This window comes from Manis javanica, chromosome 2 (assembly GCF_040802235.1).
Source record: "Manis javanica isolate MJ-LG chromosome 2, MJ_LKY, whole genome shotgun sequence".
Classification (NCBI taxonomy): domain Eukaryota; kingdom Metazoa; phylum Chordata; class Mammalia; order Pholidota; family Manidae; genus Manis; species Manis javanica.
This window is the reverse complement of record NC_133157.1, coordinates 11,481,264-11,501,796: the sequence shown is the minus strand read 5'-3', so window position 1 is coordinate 11,501,796 and position 20,533 is coordinate 11,481,264. Positions and strand designations below refer to the sequence as shown.

At 36.2% G+C, this 20,533-nt stretch overlaps 2 protein-coding genes across 16 annotated transcripts in view; both read left to right on the top strand.

The window, feature by feature from the left end:
- RABGAP1 (RAB GTPase activating protein 1) overlaps positions 1-20,533 on the top strand; it is a 163,144-nt gene that overhangs the window by 85,254 nt on the left and 57,357 nt on the right. The gene's annotated exons all lie outside the window — the stretch shown is intronic.
- Positions 1,288-10,170, top strand: GPR21 (G protein-coupled receptor 21). Its single transcript, XM_073224971.1, has 2 exons — positions 1,288-6,471; positions 6,505-10,170. The coding sequence occupies exon 1, from the start codon at positions 1,421-1,423 to the stop codon at positions 2,468-2,470; it is 1,050 nt and encodes a 349-aa protein (XP_073081072.1). The 5' UTR covers positions 1,288-1,420; the 3' UTR covers positions 2,471-6,471; positions 6,505-10,170.

The window sequence follows — 20,533 nt, the reverse complement described above, 5'->3', positions numbered from 1 at the left end:
AGAGAAAATTAATGTTCTGTATTTAGCTTTCTAGCTAGAACCTCTTGTGCAGCTGAATTATGATTCCTCATTTGCACTGTTAATAGACTTTCATTCTTTAACACTGCTCTTTGTTCTTTGGGAAAATGCTACAAGAAAAAATAGGAATTTCCTCTCACCATTACCCCTCTGGCAGTATGTTTCAATCAGATTCCTGGCTCCTTATTCTTACTAGCAGACTAAATTCTGCCCATCTACTAAAAGGGGGATTCCAGACAGACGAGGAAACAGCTTTCAAACACCGCACTGCAGGCGTATTAAGTTAAAACCCCACTGTGCAGTCTGGAAATTGGGGAGCACTTGTCTGACAATGAAGTGTAACGGGCTGCTAAGATGCCTGAGTATGTGCCCGAACAGGCGTGTTCTTTCCCCTCCCCCTCGTCTTCCTTTTCCCAAGCCCCCTCTTCTCCCTACTTCCCCTCCTACGCCTTTATCCCCTCCCTCCTCTGTGTCTCAGTTCTGCAGTAAACGGGCTGAGGCACATTCCTGCTTTGCAAGGCTTTCTGTTAAGGATGTTTTGTGGCTTTTGTTTGGACTGCAGCATGCAGGATTACAGGTAATATCCTGAAATTGAGCTAGATAGATAAATTCTGCTGAGATGTTTTCAAAGAGACCAATATTACATTGGAATCAATGAAGAAAAAGCTAATTTTATTAGTGGTAATTATAGTAAAACGTGTTAAGAAATGCTATAAGCTGATTCCCTTTTGTCCCCCAAAAGGCTCAAATGAAAGGAAATGGGGTTAGATTGATCTGATTTGTGATTGATTTTGTTTTATGTTGATCATGAAAGATTGCTGTTCTTGCGCCTCCTCTGTAGAGTAAGGACCGGTTATGTGGGGTGCTACTGAGGGTAGCCATGAATAGTTTTACCGGGTGGGGTGTGATTGGAAGTGGGAGGGGTGATACCAGCCTGAGCTAGCCAGGTTTTTTGTTTAGGGCATTGGATGCAACATGTAAAATGCTCTCTCCTTTTCTTCTATCAGCTGTTCAGAGGAGACTCATTACAACTCCTGCTGAAGCTCCTTATCTTCTTCCCTTCTCTTCTGCCCCTGCCCCCTACCCTCCTTGGCGTGAAGACATTGTATCCAGAGTTTGCCTTATTCCCCCGGTGCTATGTGTATGGTAAACCTGGTACTATGGCCGCATCTGGGACTGGCCAGACAACTGCTGCTGGTTCTCCCTATTCCAAGAAGGATTTAAAGGGGAATTGCACTGCAGACAATGCACCAGAACAGCAGCATCAAGAGCTTGGGGACTAAGGCTCCTTTGGCATTATTACAGACACACAGAGCTGACCGCAATGACAGCAGCTGCTCTTTTGAACTGTTGGCAGCAGCCAAGCGGCAGCATGAAGTGAGAGATTACTCCTGAGCTCAAGATGAACTCTACTTTGGATGGTAATCAAAGCAGCCACCCTTTTTGCCTCTTGGCATTTGGCTATTCGGAAACTGTCGATTTTTGCCTTTTGGAAGTATTGATTATTGTCTTTCTAACTGTATTGATTATTTCTGGCAACATCATTGTGATTTTTGTATTTCACTGTGCACCTTTGTTGAACCACCATACTACAAGTTATTTTATCCAGACTATGGCATATGCTGACCTCTTGGTTGGGGTAAGCTGCCTGGTCCCTTCTTTATCACTTCTCCACTACCCCCTTCCAGTAGAGGAATCCTTTTCTTGCCAGGTATTTGGTTTTGTAGTATCAGTTCTGAAGAGTGTCTCCATGGCCTCTCTGGCCTGTATCAGCATTGATAGATACATTGCTATCACTAAACCTTTAACCTACAATACCCTGGTCACACCCTGGAGACTACGCCTGTGTATTTTTCTGATTTGGCTATACTCCACCCTGGTCTTCCTGCCTTCCTTTTTCCACTGGGGCAAACCTGGATATCATGGAGATGTGTTTCAGTGGTGTGCAGAATCCTGGCACACTGACCCCTACTTCACCATGTTCATCGTGATGATGTTATATGCCCCAGCAGCCCTCACTGTGTGTTTCACCTATTTCAACATCTTCCGCATCTGCCAACAGCACACTAAAGAAATCAGCGAAAGGCAAGCCCGCTTCAGCAGCCAGAGTGGGGAGACTGGAGAGGTGCAGGCGTGTCCCGATAAGCGCTATGCTATGGTCCTGTTCCGAATTACTAGTGTATTTTACATCCTCTGGTTGCCATACATTATCTACTTCTTGTTGGAGAGCTCCACTGGCCACAGCAACCGCTTTGCCTCCTTCTTGACCACCTGGCTTGCTATTAGTAACAGTTTCTGCAACTGTGTAATTTATAGTCTCTCTAACAGTGTCTTCCAAAGGGGACTAAAGCGCCTCTCAGGGGCCATGTGTACTTCTTGTGCAAGTCAGACCATAGCCAAGGACCCTTACACAGTTAGGAATAAAGGCCCCCTTAATGGATGCCACGTCTGAAGTGGTCAGATACTGGGTCATTGTGTGTGTGTGTGTGTGTGTGTGTGCGTAATAGCAAACAAATGTGTGTGTGTGTGTGTGTAATAGCAAACAAATGTGTGTGTGTGTGTGTAATAGCAAACAAATGTGTGTGTGTGTGTGTGTGTGTTTAATAGCAAACAAATGATCCATCCAGAATATCTTCTAAGTTTGCAGAAATTATTTTCTAAAGAGAGCTTTTGAATCAGAAGAATCAAGACAATAAAGATAAATTGCTCTTGGTTGTAATTTTTGTAACATCATAGAAATGACCACATTTCTAAGATTTAAAATAAATAAAGCCATATACATCTCTCTCCAGCTGGCATGACTGAACCTGGGTGTGAAAAGCACAGCATTTTCAAAAATCATCATTTTTTTTTCACTTTTCTGGGTTCTTTCCAGCTGTTTGGGCTTCTTGTACAATTGATTTTTTTTAAAGGAGATAACAAAATACAGTGATGAATTAGCAGGGTTTTAAAATTTTATTTCTGTATGCCAAATAATAGCTATCCTGCAAGTTGTCAACACTGCCATTTGGAAAGCCAAATGTTTTATGTCTTATTCTCTTGAGAAAATTCTCAATAGAGTGAATAATGTGAACACTTAGCCATTAATATTAGAATTCTGCGATGAACCACAAAGCAAAAACGCAGTCAAATCATAGAATTTATGTACAAGTGTGCTATTTTTTGTGCCATTCTTCACAGAAATCTAAGGAAATGTGTGCTAAGAAAGTGATTGTGTTGCAGTATTATTGCCCATGCCTTTGTGTATGTGTGTATTGAGAATATTTGAATTGTGCTTGATATCTCTTTTACAGCAAAGTGTTTTAATAGGCTGAAAAATAATTAAATGTTAGGCTAATGGCTGCCATATTTATGATGGTGAAAACACCTAAAAATACATCCTTAGTCTTCTCTTTTTTATCCAGAGACTTTTGAAATATCACAATATCAGTGAGAAAAATATCTTAAGCAACTGAGTCAGAAAATATACTCCACGTTTAACTAGTTCATTTTTAAAACAGAACGGGGTTAATCGAGATGTTCTTTTTGTGGTTATATATAGTCAACTAATAAAATAACTAATTCTTTTTAAAAGCATTCTTTTAGTTAGTATTAAGAAATCTACATTTGAATGAGAAATTCTGATTCAGTCTCTTTATTCCTATTTCTTTGTGGAGGAAAAATTATTTGGTATACAGTTCTTTCCTTGTATCGTCTTTTTTTTTTTTTAAGCCGAAGTACTAGCAAAATCTACAGGATTTACAATTGTTATGCTATAGAATTATTAATTGAAAGTTCTGTGTATTTGTATCTAGTAGTGACATTTTGTTCTTAAAAGTGATTATCTAGTGGTGTTTTTTCTCAAAAGTGATTCTCTTTAGAGCAAGAGGTTTATTTTTCTAAAAGGAGAAAAGGATTTCCCAGTAGCTCTAGGCATGAGAGTCTTTCCTCTACTTTTCTACTGGTTTTAATGTTTTAGAAGTCTTCAGGGGACTTACGTGATCTCTGCCTTTGGCTAGATGTTGTAATCGGAATATGACAGTAGTGTTCAGTGAGATGAAAGATGGAAGAAACCCAAGGGAAATGGTTTACAGGGGATTTCTGAATCCAAGAAAGGACAGGGATATTTATAAAACAGGCAGATATGCTTTGGTTTCCATCATGATATTAGAAAACTTCCTACCCTCTTAAAATAATGGACAACATTCCTATGACTTTAGGCTTTTAGATATCAATTTGATTTTAACCTCAAATGTGTTCTTTTAAACTATATTAAGTGAATAAGTATTATATAAATATTTCAACTTCACATTCTGAGTTCTTCCCAAAAACTTGCTTGTTCTTTATATTTAACATTAGAAACCTTTATTCTGTTTCAAAATTTAGAACTTGTATTGAAATTTCAAGTCACATTAGCAATGGCTTTGTTAAATTGACATTTGAAGTGGGAAAATCTTTTCTGTTTGGATTCTGAAAAATAGTTGTACACATTTCCCCTTTATTTACATGGCACAGGTCTAATTTCATTTTTTTCCATGTAGGCGAATATAACTTGTTCAAATTTACACAGTTTGCTTTGTGAATTTTTAGTTCAGCCTATATAGGAATCTTAAAGATTTTTTTTTTAGAGAAAACTGAGGTTAAATCAGTGGGTTTTACTTTTGGTGGTGGGGGGTGGTTGAGCCCTTTTAATGTTTTCCTGCAATAGGGTTCCGTCTTGTGAGAAAACAGCAACTATTGGATTAATTTTCTAGAAATGGCTAATCAAGCTGATCTTTCAATGAGTGGAAAGACAACCCTTTTAATTAGAGCTTTTGTTAATACAGATTTTTATGTTTTTGTCCTAATACTAAATTTAGGTGATATTAGAGGTATTTTTTTTTCACAGTAGAACCTCTTTCAATATGTCAGCCTAAAACTAAAGTAGAAACTAAGTAGATACAGTAATTCTAAAGAAAAACAAAATTTTTTCCCTCTAACTGATACTTGTTCAGTATCAAATATCTTTCCAGTTTATCTTATCTTCTAGTGAGTGGACTCTTTGAACTCTAAAGTTTCTTCCAGGTATCAGTTCTTTTCTCACATTCATTGTCTGTCAGACTCTTAAATTTTTCTTTTCTTGAGTATACACATGTTGGGGAAGAGGGGACACTCCTGTGTGCAATCATGCAGTCCTCAGTGATTGGGGCAGTTTCTGTGTGATACATTTGGAGAGTTTGTATTTAAGCAACTTTTTCATCCTGGCATATTTAGTGCAACATTTGATGATATTTGGTTTAAATACCAATCTGACTAGTTCAGAATAAGAAAAAAGTATATTTTTAGACTTCAAGTACCTAGGGCTTTGGTAAGACAGCACAATTCACTTTATATGGCATATGACTGATGCCAGAGGAAGCATAAGCTTTTGTTGATTGTGTTGAAATTGTTTCATAGTCAAGTTTTAAAGTAAGATTATACTAATTGATATTTGTAAATTGTGTGTTTTCATATAATGATTGCAGTGAAAGTGTTTTTTTACCTCTTACAGAAGAAAAGCAATTACAAAAGGACAAATGCTCCGCTTTAATGAAAGAACTGTCTTACCCCAGAATGGATATTTGAATTTTTCATGGATCTGTTGTCAACTGTTACCCAACATTCCATTTTGGAAAGTGTTTTCTTTAGGCTTCATTGCTGTAAAAGTTCCTTTTTGAGCCTTTTGTAATGGCTTTTCCTTTTTACTTGAATTATAGTCTCAGTATTTTAAGGATTGGGAAAACTTGAATTTTTGTACTATAAATGCATTGTCCATCTCTTTGAACTTGAAAATGAAACAACAGCGTTACAAAGATTCCCAGATAGTAGAGTGGCTTCTGGGAGAGTTTCCTTAGCTTTTCAGGTTTGATTGAAAAATCTGCACAGTGGCTTTGTAGGGAATGTTGTAATTTCACTGACTGTGTGCTTTGTATCATAAAATATTTGTGACATAAATTATTGGCGAACCAGAATTTATTATATAATAGCAGATTTGGGGAAGTTTAAGGATGGGAGAGTCATGATATTACGAGATTTTTTTTAAGTCTTCATAAATCATTTTTGTTGAATTTTGCATAATTTTTCCATTTCAGGTTGAAAATGAAATATTTTATATTGTATATATTATTATTATATTTTAAGACCCTGGGAATATTTTAGACATTTCTATGGCTGTAAAGAAGTCATTCGGCTTTTCTTCAAAGCTTGGATGACAAGGGCATCATTATATGATTAAAATGAGCTTTGAACTGAGAATCAAAAAAATCAAGGTTTTTGAGTCCCAGGGATAGAGCCGGGCCCCACAGCCTGGGCTTCAGCAGCTCCAGCTTTTCAGATCCTTTCCAAGGGTTTGACTCACGGCAGGGAAGACTCTCCAGAAAGCCCAGTGGATGTTATTACAATTAGCACGGATGACTTTGGTTGTAGAAGAAATGCATGCGTATTCGTAACTTCCATGTTTTCTCCTGAAGACAAGAGTTGGCATTCCAGGGCAGAAGGCTCTAGTTTATTTCTCCACTAATTTTCTGATTGAGAGAGGTGCTGAAGACAGATTCCTCAGAAGCTGGAGGTTTGAGTGGTAGAGACTTAGGCCTTTTTTAACATTGGTGGAAGGTCAGGTTTTGGGAGGAGTGCATGTTTGGAAATGAAATTGTGCTCATCTAAAAATAACTGAGCTCACAAAAAAAAAATCAAGGTTTTTGTTACTAATAAACTGGTTTTGTAAGGGCAAGTCACTTATCGAAGCACTTAATTTCTTTATAAAAGGAAATAATCTCTTCATCCCTCATAAGGTTACCTTGATGATTCAATTAGATAATGGATATAAAAGTACTTTAATATGTAAAGTGCTTTGCAAAGAAAAATGAGTACTGTTTATTTGTACAGCCATGGTTTTACATCTGAGGAAGTCATACATGACAATGCGGTGTTCCCCCGCATTCAAATCTTGGAAGCACAATGCTAGGTGACTCTTCTATGGTAGTTAGCAATTCCAAATTTGAGAAGAGAAGCGTGATAAACCCTCCCCTTTCTAATGACAGTAGCTATAAATTCGACATGTAACTGTCTTCATTTACTTCCTTGTCTGCAGAGTCTCTAAAGGCAAGGACAGTGTCTCTCATGTCTTTTTCCCAAAAATCTGACATAGGACCAAGCTCAGAGCAGAAGTTTTAGTAAGTTTCACAAAATTAGTGAATTACCCTTTCTGATTATTACTTACAGTGACTGTTATTACTTTTAATCATTGTAGAGCAGTGATGTTCAAAAGGTAGTCCAGAGCCCATAAGCAATCTTCCATTTAGTTAAGACCATTGTAGACTTGCAAAATAAATGCACCTCTTTTTAATACCAAGAAACTAGAGTGGGAATGCACATGCTCTGTATGCTAGGTAATTTTACTCCCAGGTAGGCTATAAATCAGTCACAAAGAAAGACAGACTTAGAGAACAGCTGGGTGAAAGAAACTTTTGTTGACTCTGCTTTTGCTTCGTGTCTCATTCATTCCTTACCAGTTTTCTAGCTCTGTCTTTCTTTTCTTAACACACTGTTGATCATATGTTCAGAGGGAAGTGCTGATACTGCTTTAGGGTGTGCGAAATAGTATTACACAGTAACAGTGGCTTTTAGGGAAATTTTAAGAAGCACTCAGCAGCTTGTGCTATATGCCAGACAGTATAGCTAGCTGGTTTCCGGGATCATGTGATTTCTTTCTTGTGGAACTTTATTGTTTTTAGATGTTTCATATGGAAGAATTCTGTGACTGTGACTATCTGTCTTTACAAAAAAAACCTCAGTGTGACTTATTTGGAGGAATTACCGAGGCCTGCTAATTAGACAGTTGGCACATCATGGGTCTGTTTCTTAGGGTTGGTTTACGTGATGCTAGTATATAAAATCATGTCACTTTACAATTTAGAATAAGAAATCGATGCTGGCAATAGGGAGCAGTGTTTTTCTATTCGTAGAGCTTCATGGAATTCTTTTCCTGTTGGTCTAAGTCTTTCATAATGTTGCTTGGTGAAGATGGAATCTCAGAATATGGTTTTGTAACGTGAACATTACTGGTATCAGATAAACTTGATGTTCCATCTCCATAATCAGAAAACCTGGTCATTGCGATTATAAATAAAGTTAAAATCATCTCTGCTTCAAATACTGACCAGTGCACTTTCTAGTTAACATGTTATTTCTTTAAATTAACTTCTTTTGCTGTTTGTCTTTTAGTTAAATCCTCTGCAAGTGTTACTTCTCTTAGAAGCCTGCTACTCATTCTTTCTCTTTGAAGTGTTTTATATCACTGTTCTTATCTTTTGCCGTAAAACATACTGTCCTATGATACAGTATTCATGGCCTTACTACTTTGTGTTAGTTTGGGGAAATCTTGGATTTCATGTAGGCCTATATAATGTCTAGTTGGAAAAGCAAGATACATGAAAATGCCTATAAAGATTAACAGTATCAGATAACTAGAAATTAAATATTAAATATAGAATGTCAAATCATGTCTAACAAAGAAGATGCGGAGTGACAACTGAGCTGTAAAAGACCTTAGAAATCATTTATTTGGTCCGAGTTTCTCTTTTACCAGTACAGGGGCCACACATCTATTTGTGATAATATGCAGACTTCCTACTTCCTAATCCATTGCCTTTTCTTGTTATACTGTGTGTCTTTTGCAGAGGAGTTGAAATTTGGCTTTACTCAGCCAAGCCCTGAGTGAATAAGGTTAAAATAGACTGAAGAGGGAGGCATGTTTGTATGTGTAATTTTAGGTATTGGAAGCATAAATGATGTAAATGTTAATTGAGACTTACTGTTTTTCATGAGAATTTTATAAACTTTGTCTTATTTAATCCATTACTATATGAACTAGTGACTATTGCTAATTCCATGATATAGATGAGGAAACCGAGATTTAATGTTGCCGAGTCACACAGTTAAATAAGTGGAAGACCTGGGATTCAAACCCAGGTCTTTCTGACTCCAAAGCCTACGTTCTTACCTCATTTAAATCTTACTGAAACCTATCAGGTAGGTTTTTTTATTATTCTATTTTCTAGATGAGGAACTTTAGGCTTAGAGGGAATAAGAAACTTTTATTAATACATTAACTAGTGTCTAGACCTGAAAAACATGACAGACTAATACTGAATAAAGCAGATTGAGTATGCTATTTATTAAATTATTTAAAAAGATGCAGACTAATACTAAATATAGCAGATTGAGTATGCAATGTAATAAGAAAAGAGTTTATTTCTGTTAACTCCACTGAAAAAAATAGCAAAGAGTATTATAATACATGTGGACAGAGAGAAGAGGAGCAGAGATGATGGCAGATGAAGCCAATAAAATTTTGGAATATAGAAACTCTGGCTAGACAGAATCACAACAAGCTGAATCCTGAAATCAAGGGTTTTTGGGAAAAGCAAAAAGAACGAAGCTGATCTGCCCATAGAACCTGGTAAATTCTTGGGAATTAGATTCCCAAGGTGCCTCTACCAACAGTGGAATGAAGCTGAAAACTGAAGAATTATTAGAAAGTTTATAAAAGGAACATTTAGGTACCATCACCCAACCACCCCAATTCTTCCACTTCATGCCATCTTGATACCCATCTCAAGCTGGCCCAAACAGGCAACTTTGTTTTCACCATCCCAGCAGAAGATGAGACATCTACTCTTTGGAGAGGTTGAACTACAGACATTCTGGATGTCAGGAATAGCTGAGGATGGGACTAAGATACACCTTGTTGAAAATTAGTGTCAAGAGAAAGTATGCTGATTAAATCATCAGTCTCCTTGTCACCTGACTCCTAGAAAGCTTTCAGTCAGTCTTAAACCTTCTAAGCAGGAGGTAAGAGGGGTCCAGTCTGGAGACTGATATTTGAGGGCTTCTCAACCAGTCACATTTCCTGCCCAGTCACTAAGTTAATACCAGTCAACGAATTCCACTCATGATACTGGGTTTTCAGTTCATTTTTTATTTTCCACTCTTCTTTTAATAGGAACAGTAGCCAGAAATCACTGTTCTTTTGAGAAAGCCTTCTCATATAATATAAAGAGCCCAAACAAAAGAATCAGAGGAAACAGAAACAAGTCACAGAAGAAAACTTGAAAAAAATACCCAACCATAGTATGTTCACAGAACATTCTGTATCCATTAAAGGAAAATATGATGCTATTTTTAAAAAAGAAAAGAATAAGAAAGAGCTCTTGAGATTTAAAGTATAACCAGGCATTTTTAAAAATTAGAGAAGTTGGAAGATAAAATTGAAGTAGGCCATACAGTGGAACAAAAGATAACAAAATAGGTAAAAAGATAGAGGCCCAACATATGACTAACATGATTTTCAGAAATAGAATAGAGAAAAAGATCACAAGAAAAATTTCCAGAACTGACGGATGTGATTTCCATAAAGAAAAGGACCAATTTAATGCAATGAAAGGACTTTATGACAGCAAATCATAAAACTTCAGAACACTGGGGATAAAGAAAAATCCTAAAAGCTTCTTGGTCTAGAGTAGAGATGGGAGAGTAGAAACATACTTACTACAGGGATCTGAATAGCATTGGACTGTCTGCCACATTGAAGCAAGAGATGATGGGAAAAACTTAAAATTTTGAGAAGTGTCTTTTACCTAGAATTTTATGCCCAAACATTTTATTCAAGTGTGGGGGTACAATAAACCCATTTGAAATATGCAGGGTCTCAGAACATTTATCTACCTTACATACTTTCTCAGGAAGTTACTGAAGGATATGCTTCCCCAGAATGAGGGATGAAATCCAGAAAGAGGAAGATACAGAACCCAGGAAACAGGGAATCCAACACAGAAGAGAGTGAAGATAATTCCCTTGGTGATGGGCAAGGAAAGCCCTAGGAAGTCAGCTGTGCTGCAGACCTAGAGAGCAACTGGTCCAAGGTGGAGCAGAAGGAAGGAGGGCACTGGGAGGTACGTCTTTAGGAAAAAATAAGAGGAACTTTCAATTCTGTCAGATTTGTAGAAGTGAGGATACATGGAATACTGAGGAAGAAAATTGGGCAATTAATAACCAGAAAAAACAAGGAAGAAGGGGAATTTAATCATGATATACTCTGTGATTCAGTTTTGAACAGTATTGATTTAACCAAAAATTGTAGCAAAATTGCATTGAGAGTCATAACAAGGGCAAGGGAAGTATGTGTGGAAGGTAGGTGGGGCTAGGGGCTATAACATTCCCCATACTTAGAAAGCCTGAAAAAACCTACAAAATTGGCAATTTAAGCATTTTGTTAATAAATGTGAAGAAAAAACAAACAGCTTAAAAAAGATGAGAATGGTTGCGGGAGGAGTGAGGGGCTGCTCGTATCCTTTATAAGCCTTGTACTGTTTGACCTTTAGAACTATGCAGGTGTGTAATTTTTAATGGAAAGTGCAGACCATGTTTAGGAAGAGGCAAATAAATTTTAGGAGAAGTAGAGGAAAACCAGGAATCATGAGTTTAAAACATGTTACTAATATGGAAAATGAGAGCGTAATAGCTCTATATTATCTGTGGCCCTGTACTGAGCAGGTTCCTATTCATCATCTCATTTCATCCTCCAAGGAAGATAGGCAAAACTGATTTTATCCCTCTTTTACAGTTGTGGAAGATGAGTTTTGGGGAGCTGTAAGACCTTTTTGATTCCTAATCTACATCATTATGCCTTGTAGGTATCTATCTTCTTAGATTTTTAAATTTTGGTTCTATCAAGAGTAGACAGAAAATACTGGAAAGCATCTTTGACATCATGGGAAGGAATACATGAAAACAAACGTGTTTAATGTATGTGTGTACTGGTATACAAGTATCTGTACTATGAGACCTGGCATTACAAAATCACACGAGGAACACGGAGTCCTATGTGGTATTGATAGGCAAGGAGGTGTATGTTAGATGAGTCTCCTTAGAAGGCAGTATATAAGGTGGGCTAGGCTCTGCTTAGAGTAGGATTTCTATAATCTTACCATTCCTCACATACTCCTTGAGTGAGATTGGCATAAAGTATCCAGCTGGACTGGATTAAAGGAACCCAAAGATCAATAGACAAACGAATCTAATAAAGTGACCTGTAATCAAACAATGTATGATATGAGGAAGCCCTTTGTAAAGTACAAAGCACATCTTTACATTAAATTACCATGATTGTAGTCACTTAATGAAAGCTTTAATGACTTTTTACAAAAACATTGTATCTGACTTTGAACAAAGTACAAAAGCAAGTCTTATCAAGATAAAACATTAAAACTGTCTTTCAGCTTTCAACAAATACTTGTTGAATTGAATTATAAGACAATATGTTGGGGAGAAAGCAAAAGTACAGCATTAAACAGCATGATTTATTTCTGAAAGTTCCTCCAGAAAGACTGGGGAAACCCCCACTGCCAAAGCAATTTATTTAAAGCTAAATCCCCAAAAAAGTAAAAGGCCATTTGTGGGTCTCTGCCTTCATTGGTCCCTGGAGAGCAGAATCTGACTCAAAAGGCTTTTTCATTTTTGAAAGTATCCTTCATGACGGGACATTTGTAGGAATTGAAACCATTCCTACTTAGGTTATATTAACATCATTGTATTGAGGATGTATGTTGCAGGCTACAGAGCACTAGGAATAAAGTTAAAACAAAATTTAGATCCTAGTTCTGGCAGTTTATTTTAGGTAATCTTAATCTGTCTGAATTTGAGGATACTGCTCATCTGTAAGTGAAGATGATCTCAGTATTATAGGAGGTTGGTCAAGTTCCAGTGCATGTTACATTAACATAAAGCTCTTTGCATTGTTACTGTTACTGTGATTGTTTTGTTTTGTACTCTTGGATCACTTTTTTTTTTCCAGAGATAAAGTGGAAGGTAGTGGAAAGAGCATGGACTTTGGCCCTTCTTTCTACTCTAGAAAATGGACTCCCTTAAAATCACTGTGAAAATTAGATACTATCACATCTTAAGTATATAGAATTGTACATAGTGACATCATAAAAGCCCAATAAAAAATTGCTGCCATCTCCCAGTGATCACCAGGGCCTGCTGTGAGTTGGCACATACCCTCAGAGGAAAGGCCCTGGGAATGTAGAGCAACTTGCTGAGCTTCTTTCCCTGAGGAATCATAAACCCCTCATGGTTTGCTCCATCAAGACACTGAATTTTGTGTTATTTTGTCCTGCCTTTATAAGTTCCACAGGAGTGTTAGTTTTCTACAATTCTTAGACACTAAGATAGGTATATTCAGATGTACTGCATCAAGGAATAAGTCATTGGGGCTTACAGTAAGTGCTTTGATAGGTTAGAGGTGGGAAGTAAATTTAGGACTGAAATGATAAAGAAGTATGACATTAATTGAACTTTAAAAATGAGTTATATTGGGGGAAAATAATAAAGTTGTGCCAAAGTCTGCTTTAAACCTCAAAGACCTGAATGAAGTGGGAATGTTTGTTTGCCTACGGAATAGAGTGACCATGTAACATCCAGTGACTAAAAGTGCCTGAGAGGCAGACACACCGGGTTTGAATCCTCGCTTTTCCACTTCCTGGCTGTGAAACCTAGGGCATACATAATCCTGCTTAGTCCCTGTGGCCTTAACAGCACTACCTTATGCAAGTATTTTAAGAACTAATTGTCTAATGCACGTGAAGCTCTTCACGGTGCTTGGCACACATTAAGGATTTAGTACATGTTAGCAGGTGCTGCTCTCCTGTGAATAGCGCACCGTGGGGAACCACAAGTTTCAAACAGAGGTATAATGGAGAGTAAGATCAGAAAGATAAATTTGGGCTACCTGATTTGGAATAAATAGCTAAGAAATTTGATTCTAATTAGGAAGTAAAAATGGGTTTAAGGAGGACATAAATGTAGAATCCTAAAGAGACAGAGCTAGAAGATCCCTTACCTCCCTTCATAAATGGGGAAAGGGAGACCCAGAATGTTGACAAGATTCATTAGTTGGAGATCTAATGTATAGAATCAAGTCCTAGACCTCCGTTAGACTCAGTCATGCCACTAAAATAAATCCAAAGTATTGTTCAACATTGGTCAAATGTTTAGAAAATGACGTTTCTAGCAGGTTTGGAAAGAAGAAAACAAGTGTTCAGATGGTATATTAGCTAAAATAAATAAAAATAATCTTGCCATTGGTGCTTTCAAATAATCTTAGGAAGTTCATTTGATCACTGGCAGCCATCTCAGCATTGTTTGTCAGGAAAAGTAAAAATACGTGAAATGGGTGGTTCTAGAACATCTTCATTGGTATTTATAGTCTTTATACTGCTAGTGAAATTGAAGGGCGAAGTTTTCACTTAAATAAAATTGAAGCTCACTGCTTGTCCAATGTCTTTTAAAGTTGATCTTTCCTAAGATTTTTAAATAAAAATACATAGAAAGAATTTAATTCCACAAGGGTTCTTACTACCTCTGTAGTAAGGCATTAATAGATACTAATAGACTTTGGTTGATGGTATAACTATATGCTGATTTCAACTTCAGGTTAATAGAAAAAGATCTAAGTAATTCAGCTTTATGCATTAATGATGAAATAAGATAGCTTCTAAATATTTGTGTCTTAATAATTGTTTCCTAAGTTAGTTTTTTAGTAAAGAAATTAAAATGTTAAAAATAATTTTTCTTATATATTGGGGCTTAGAGAAACATCATTTCCTGAAATACATAATTAAATGATGAAACCCAGAACATATTCATATAGTCTGTGAATATGTATATATATATGATTGTAGACCTCTTATAGAATCCTAAATAGAGTTCAGCAATTCACTGATGGCAACGTTTCTAACCAGTAATATTCAAACACAGATTCTCATTTAATTTTGTTAACCGTTAGAAGAACAGGGGACTCTATAGAGCTGTAAAGTCATTTTAATAGTTCTAGCCATTTTACAGCTGCTATATATTTTTGCTACTCAGTAGGCACACTTAAATCTCTGGCTTAAGACTTGTTATTTTCAGAAGAAACTACCTTTACAAAGTAAAAATGAGTTATTTGTTAATCATTATGAAACATTCATAAACATTTTCTTAGAAATCATAATTTGCTTTGGTACATAATACAGCTTGAGGAATGGATCTTGATCGTGTGTGTGTGTGTGTGTGTGTGTGTGTTTTATGAATGAGTGATTTTGAGAAGATTCCTAGCATAAAATGCCTTATAAAGGCCTTGCACAAGCAATATGTCAAGCAGTACAATCTGTGTTAAGTTGTACTAAGAAGGCATTTGCTACACACTTTTGCTCCTATAAGTAATACAATTGAAATAAGTATTTGGAAGTCATCACAGTTATTAGAACCGTGTGTTTGGGATATGACTTTTTATCTAATAATTTTGTATCTTCTAATTTAGCTGACTCATAAATTACCTCCCCACCACCACCACTATCTTTTTACTCAAAATGACACTTTTTGTGTTCACTATTGTCAGGTAACAATTCTTGGGTATTTCCTGCTTCTTAGGCCTCTCCGTGATGGATTACTGTGAAGGAGAATCAACAATAGTGGAGCAGGAAAATGTTGACGGTGCAGTTAACATTTATGCCTTATCTATACATGACTTGGAACAGTTCTGTCAAACATTGAATAATTTTCCTGTGGGAAATTTGAGCCCTAAAAGGAAATGAACATAGCAAAAGGCTACATACCACATGGGACTTAGGTTTATTTTTAGAATGGCACTATAGTGCCATATTTGGATTGAAACAATGTGATAGCAGCACATTACTATTAAAAAGCTGTCTTTTCTAAAAAAGTCTCCTAATTTTCTCTTGCATTGTATGCTGTAGATTCAACATAATAAGGTAAAACTTAAGCTGATACAGTGCAAAAGTATGTATTAAAGCTAGAGGCACTTTGGCAAACATTTCTGGAGTCTGCTTTCTGAGTCTGCTTTCTGTGATAAAAAAGATTCTGACAGTTCATTGATTATAGTGCATGGTTATCTTTTGTTGTGCATGTTTGGGGTAAGTTGTCTTCTTTATTGGAAGGGAAAAGAGTAAAGGTTACTAGCATTGGGGATTGGCATAGTTATATGATTGTCTTGAAATGTAAGAGCTCTTTTACTAAATGAGACAGTGCTTAAAGAGAAACCCAAATGGATTTTTGTCTCTGAGAAATGATTTTTTTAAGAAAAGAAAATTAGCAAAGATATTTCATACCTGAACTCTAGTGTTCTGGTTAGCATGGGTCATAGGTTATAAAAAAAACACTCGTTGCAACACTTACATTTTGTCAGTTTTTTTGCTACTTGATTTATTGTCTTTACAATTTCATTTGGTTAAGATAAATTATGATGTTGGCAATATACAATGGATTTCTAAACTGCATACTATATAAAATTGCAGATCCCTTATAGAGCACTCAGTCCTAAACATAGAAAAATCTGCCAAATACACATTTTGTCCCTTGGCCTCTCTCCCAAGGTTGGAAATATGCCAGCGTCATAAATCTCAAGTCTGATGGGAAAGAGCTGCCAGTGATGTACAAGGCCTTATGCTACCTACTTCCTGTGCAGTATCTCATTTGCTTCTTATAAACTCAGCAAGGCAGGCACCATTGCATAAATTTTACAGAAAGGGATGGTAAGGTTCAGACTAGTTAGCAACTTGTCCAAACTCACACAGTAAGTAGGAAAGGCAGCATTCAGAGACAGAACTGCCTGACGCGTGAGTGTTCTGTCATTACATTGTGTGATCCAGGTGAACATCTGAATTCCATCTTCTCCATTCTTTGTCAGAATGCCAACAACAGTCTTCACATAGTGGAGGCCAGATTCTGAAGTGCCCTCAGTTACCTCCTTATTTGTGGAAATTTAGTTCCAGTTTGTTCTATTTGATGTGCTTTAAGTGGAAATTTAAAAACATTAATTACTGAATACCTATACAAATACTTTATTCATTTAAACATTTTAAAGGTCAGTTTCTTGTCCTTCATTGGTCCCGCTTTTGAAGTCTTTCAATAAGTGTTATTCAGTGATAATTTTACTGGAATTACGATTTTTGCCTCCAAGAGCAAATCACCAGGATATATAGACAAAGTAGTATCTCTGCACAAATCACTTGGCACTAAAACTTCTCAGGCAGTGGCGTGGAAGAACAGCACTGCAGGCTGAAAGGAAGCTTAAGAGCAGTGGGGCTAGTCACGTAGGAACAAGTCACAGTGCTGGCATGGGTACACGTATTATATTCTTGAAATCTGAATTTAAGACACAGATATTTTTGCGTTGTCTGTCAAGTGAGCCCATCAGTCACATAGCTTTTTCTAGAGTCCTTGTTGACTGAACTATGAAACTGACTTCTGGGTCTTTGTTTTATATAAATACACTGTACTTGATATTACTAAGGTATTGAGGTACTTTATTAGAAGATGTATAATTCAACAAAATAGGAAATTGTAAATAACAGTTTCGAAAACAGAGGTAGAACAGGTAGATAATAAGTAGATATAGGCCATGAGATCCTGTACTGTTTAAAATTGGACTGTGAATTTGGTTCTGAGTTTCTTGGGTGCCAAAACAAAATTGGACATTTAATCATTATCATGGGGGAGGAAAAAAACCATATTTCTTTAGGGGAAGTAGAATTTCTGATAGGGACACTTAATGATGTGGTAGGGGATGTGTTCTTACCACCATGAAATATGAGTTTTTTTGTAGCAATTAAAAAAAACAACAACTGGGTCTTAAAACATGCCAGTAGCACAATTTCATTAAGGTGGTTCTCTGAGAACCAAGACATTGTAGTCTTAAAAATATATCTTGTCTAGTGGTTAGCCCTAACCAAAGAATACAGTCCAGAATATTTGAAATATTACTGATTTTGTTGTTGTTGTTTTCAATCTGAAAGAATTAGGTTACATGTTGGAGGCCAACAAACATTTAGGGAAAAATGCCTTTTCGTTGAGTAACTTACAGAAGGGCCACATGTTGAGATTTTTTCCACTTTATGTTATGTTTAAGAGCACTGTATATATCTCTGTCTATGTGTTATTGGGGCCTTCATTATTTCTCCTTCTTCATAAGTGCTGAACAGCTTTCATCCAAAGAAGATCTTTATTGTGGTAAAAAGGAAAAGCAAGACACACACTTTCAAAATCTTTTGTCATGTCAATTTTACTTGTAAGTCTAGTAGACAAAAGCATTTTTTTCATATATTAGGAATTATAAATGCCTCATTACTGATAAGAGAATGTCTTCACTTCTATAGTATGTTTATTAGCATTAACATGGGGTAGAACGGAGAAGACAAGTAAGGACTGTAGCATCTTGATATGCTGATAGACAGTGACTACAGTGGGGTGGGGGTGGGGAACTTGATAAGATGGGTGAATGTTGTTCATGTGAAGCCTTCATAACATTGTATATCAATGATACCTTAATTATAAATTAATTTTAAAAAAAAACATGGGCTAGAAAGCCAAACCAGTTGGGTTCCAGGCCCAGTTCCTCACTTCCTAGCCAAGTGATTTAACTTCTTACCTCATTAGTCAAATAGGAGAAATAAGAGAACCCACCTCAGAGAGTTAAGATTTATCTATATGATGTCTTTATTAAAGGTGCTTAGAACAATGACTGCAAATGTGTCTTAGCTCTTGTTATTGTTGCCTAATTACTTTAAGTCTGTAAAAGTGAATTTGTCAATAACTAAATGGCTATGAACCTTATGTGTGTAACATAATGCCCTTGAGAATTCAATTATTCAGTAAGTACTTACTGAGTGGCTACTATTTGTCATGCACTCTTCTAGGTACTGGAGAGCATGTGAACAAAACAAATCCTCTGCTGTCATAAAGCTTCACATTCTAGTGAACCAGTTAAAATCCCTGAACACTCTAATACAAAACTTTGCATACCGTGTCAGAATTTGTAGCAACCCAAAAGTCTCTCTGTTAAATCTCAGAAATCTAAGATCTTAAAAATCTCTAATAATACCATACCTACCTTCTTTTTTATTTTGTCATAATTCCTGCAAGGCATTCCTTAAGGTGGGATACAGTATTTGATTTTAAGAGACACAACAGTTGTTACTGTTTTTCTTAGCCACTTGTTTTAGCTCTATCAAATTAGAAATGTTATTAGATATAACACGTCCAACTGAAGTAAAATTTCTAGATTTTGCAGATTTTGTAAGACTATCTGGGTTCTGCCTAAACACAAGAACATTTGCTCTCATGCTTTAAAGTCTTAGTCTTTTTTTATCTTTTCACTCAAGTGATTCTATTTCCAAAACATTAAATTAAATTACAAATGACAAGTTATATGTAATTAAGAGGGAATGATTTTACCTCAGGGAGGTTTTCAGTCCTCATTCATTCACTTTTAAATGTAGCATCCCTTCAATTTCATTTTCCTTCTTTTGGGTTTTTATCCTAAGGGATTTTGAAAACCAAGTCATTAAAATCACTTCTGACATGCTCTAGCTGACTGTTTAAGAGCAAAATATAACCAAAAAAACCTTCCATTTCCATGAAACATATTGTAAAGATAGGATATGGTGTAATGGATTTGAGTGGGGTTTTGATAGTGTTTCTGTTTTATTCTATTCAGCATTACATGATGGCTTTTAACAAACCATTTATAACATTCCAGACTAGTCTTAAGAAGATCTAGCTTTTTATTAAGGCAACAGCTACTCTAGAAATAATAATCTTCCCTATGCTGGTTATTTCTCATGGCAGCCTTCCACTGCATTTTCTTTGGGTACTTTCTTTTTCTTCCTGCCATTCTTAGCTTTCTATTTTTCAACTTGAGTTTACAAAGGGTGTGTATTCAAAGGGTTTCCGCCAGTTCCCAGTACCTTGTTAATCCTGAGAAGTCACCCAGTGGGCCAATTCTCACAGTTAGGTATAAAAATAGTCATCCAGAAAGATTACAGAATATGGTACCACTGTGACTTAAAGTAATGGGTGATTTTTAAACCAAGGTGGTGAGAAGTAAACACAAATATTACTATTGCCGTAGGTTTTTCTCTGCACAAATTAATTTAGAAGAACCTTTAAATTTTAAAAAGTAGCAAAACCTCACCATTGCTTTATCATGTATACCAAAAGAGTATAAGAACTGGGGCCAAGAAAAAAATCATCTAGAAATCAGTCATGTGAACGGAGCCTGCTTTTGATTACTGTTGAACCTAGACCCATGTGTTCATTTCGTTAATTTTATTCCACAAAGTCAGCCCCTTATTTTATTGAGTGTCTAAGAAGTTCAAATCATTACTGGTATGTGAACTTGGGTGGCTTAACCTCATAAGCCTAAGTATCTATATTGTATATTAAGGAGATAATGCCTTTTTTTCTCTTAGTGAACTTTATTTTTTTTTTACGTTTTAGGTTTACAGGAGTATTGTGAAAATAGTACATTCCTGTATACCCTGCACTGTTTCCCCTATTAACATCTTACATTAGTGTGGTACATTTGTTACAGTTAATGAACCAATGTTGATACATTATTATTAACTGAAGTCCATAGTTTATTTAGATTGCTTTAGTATCCTTTTCTGTTCCAGATCCC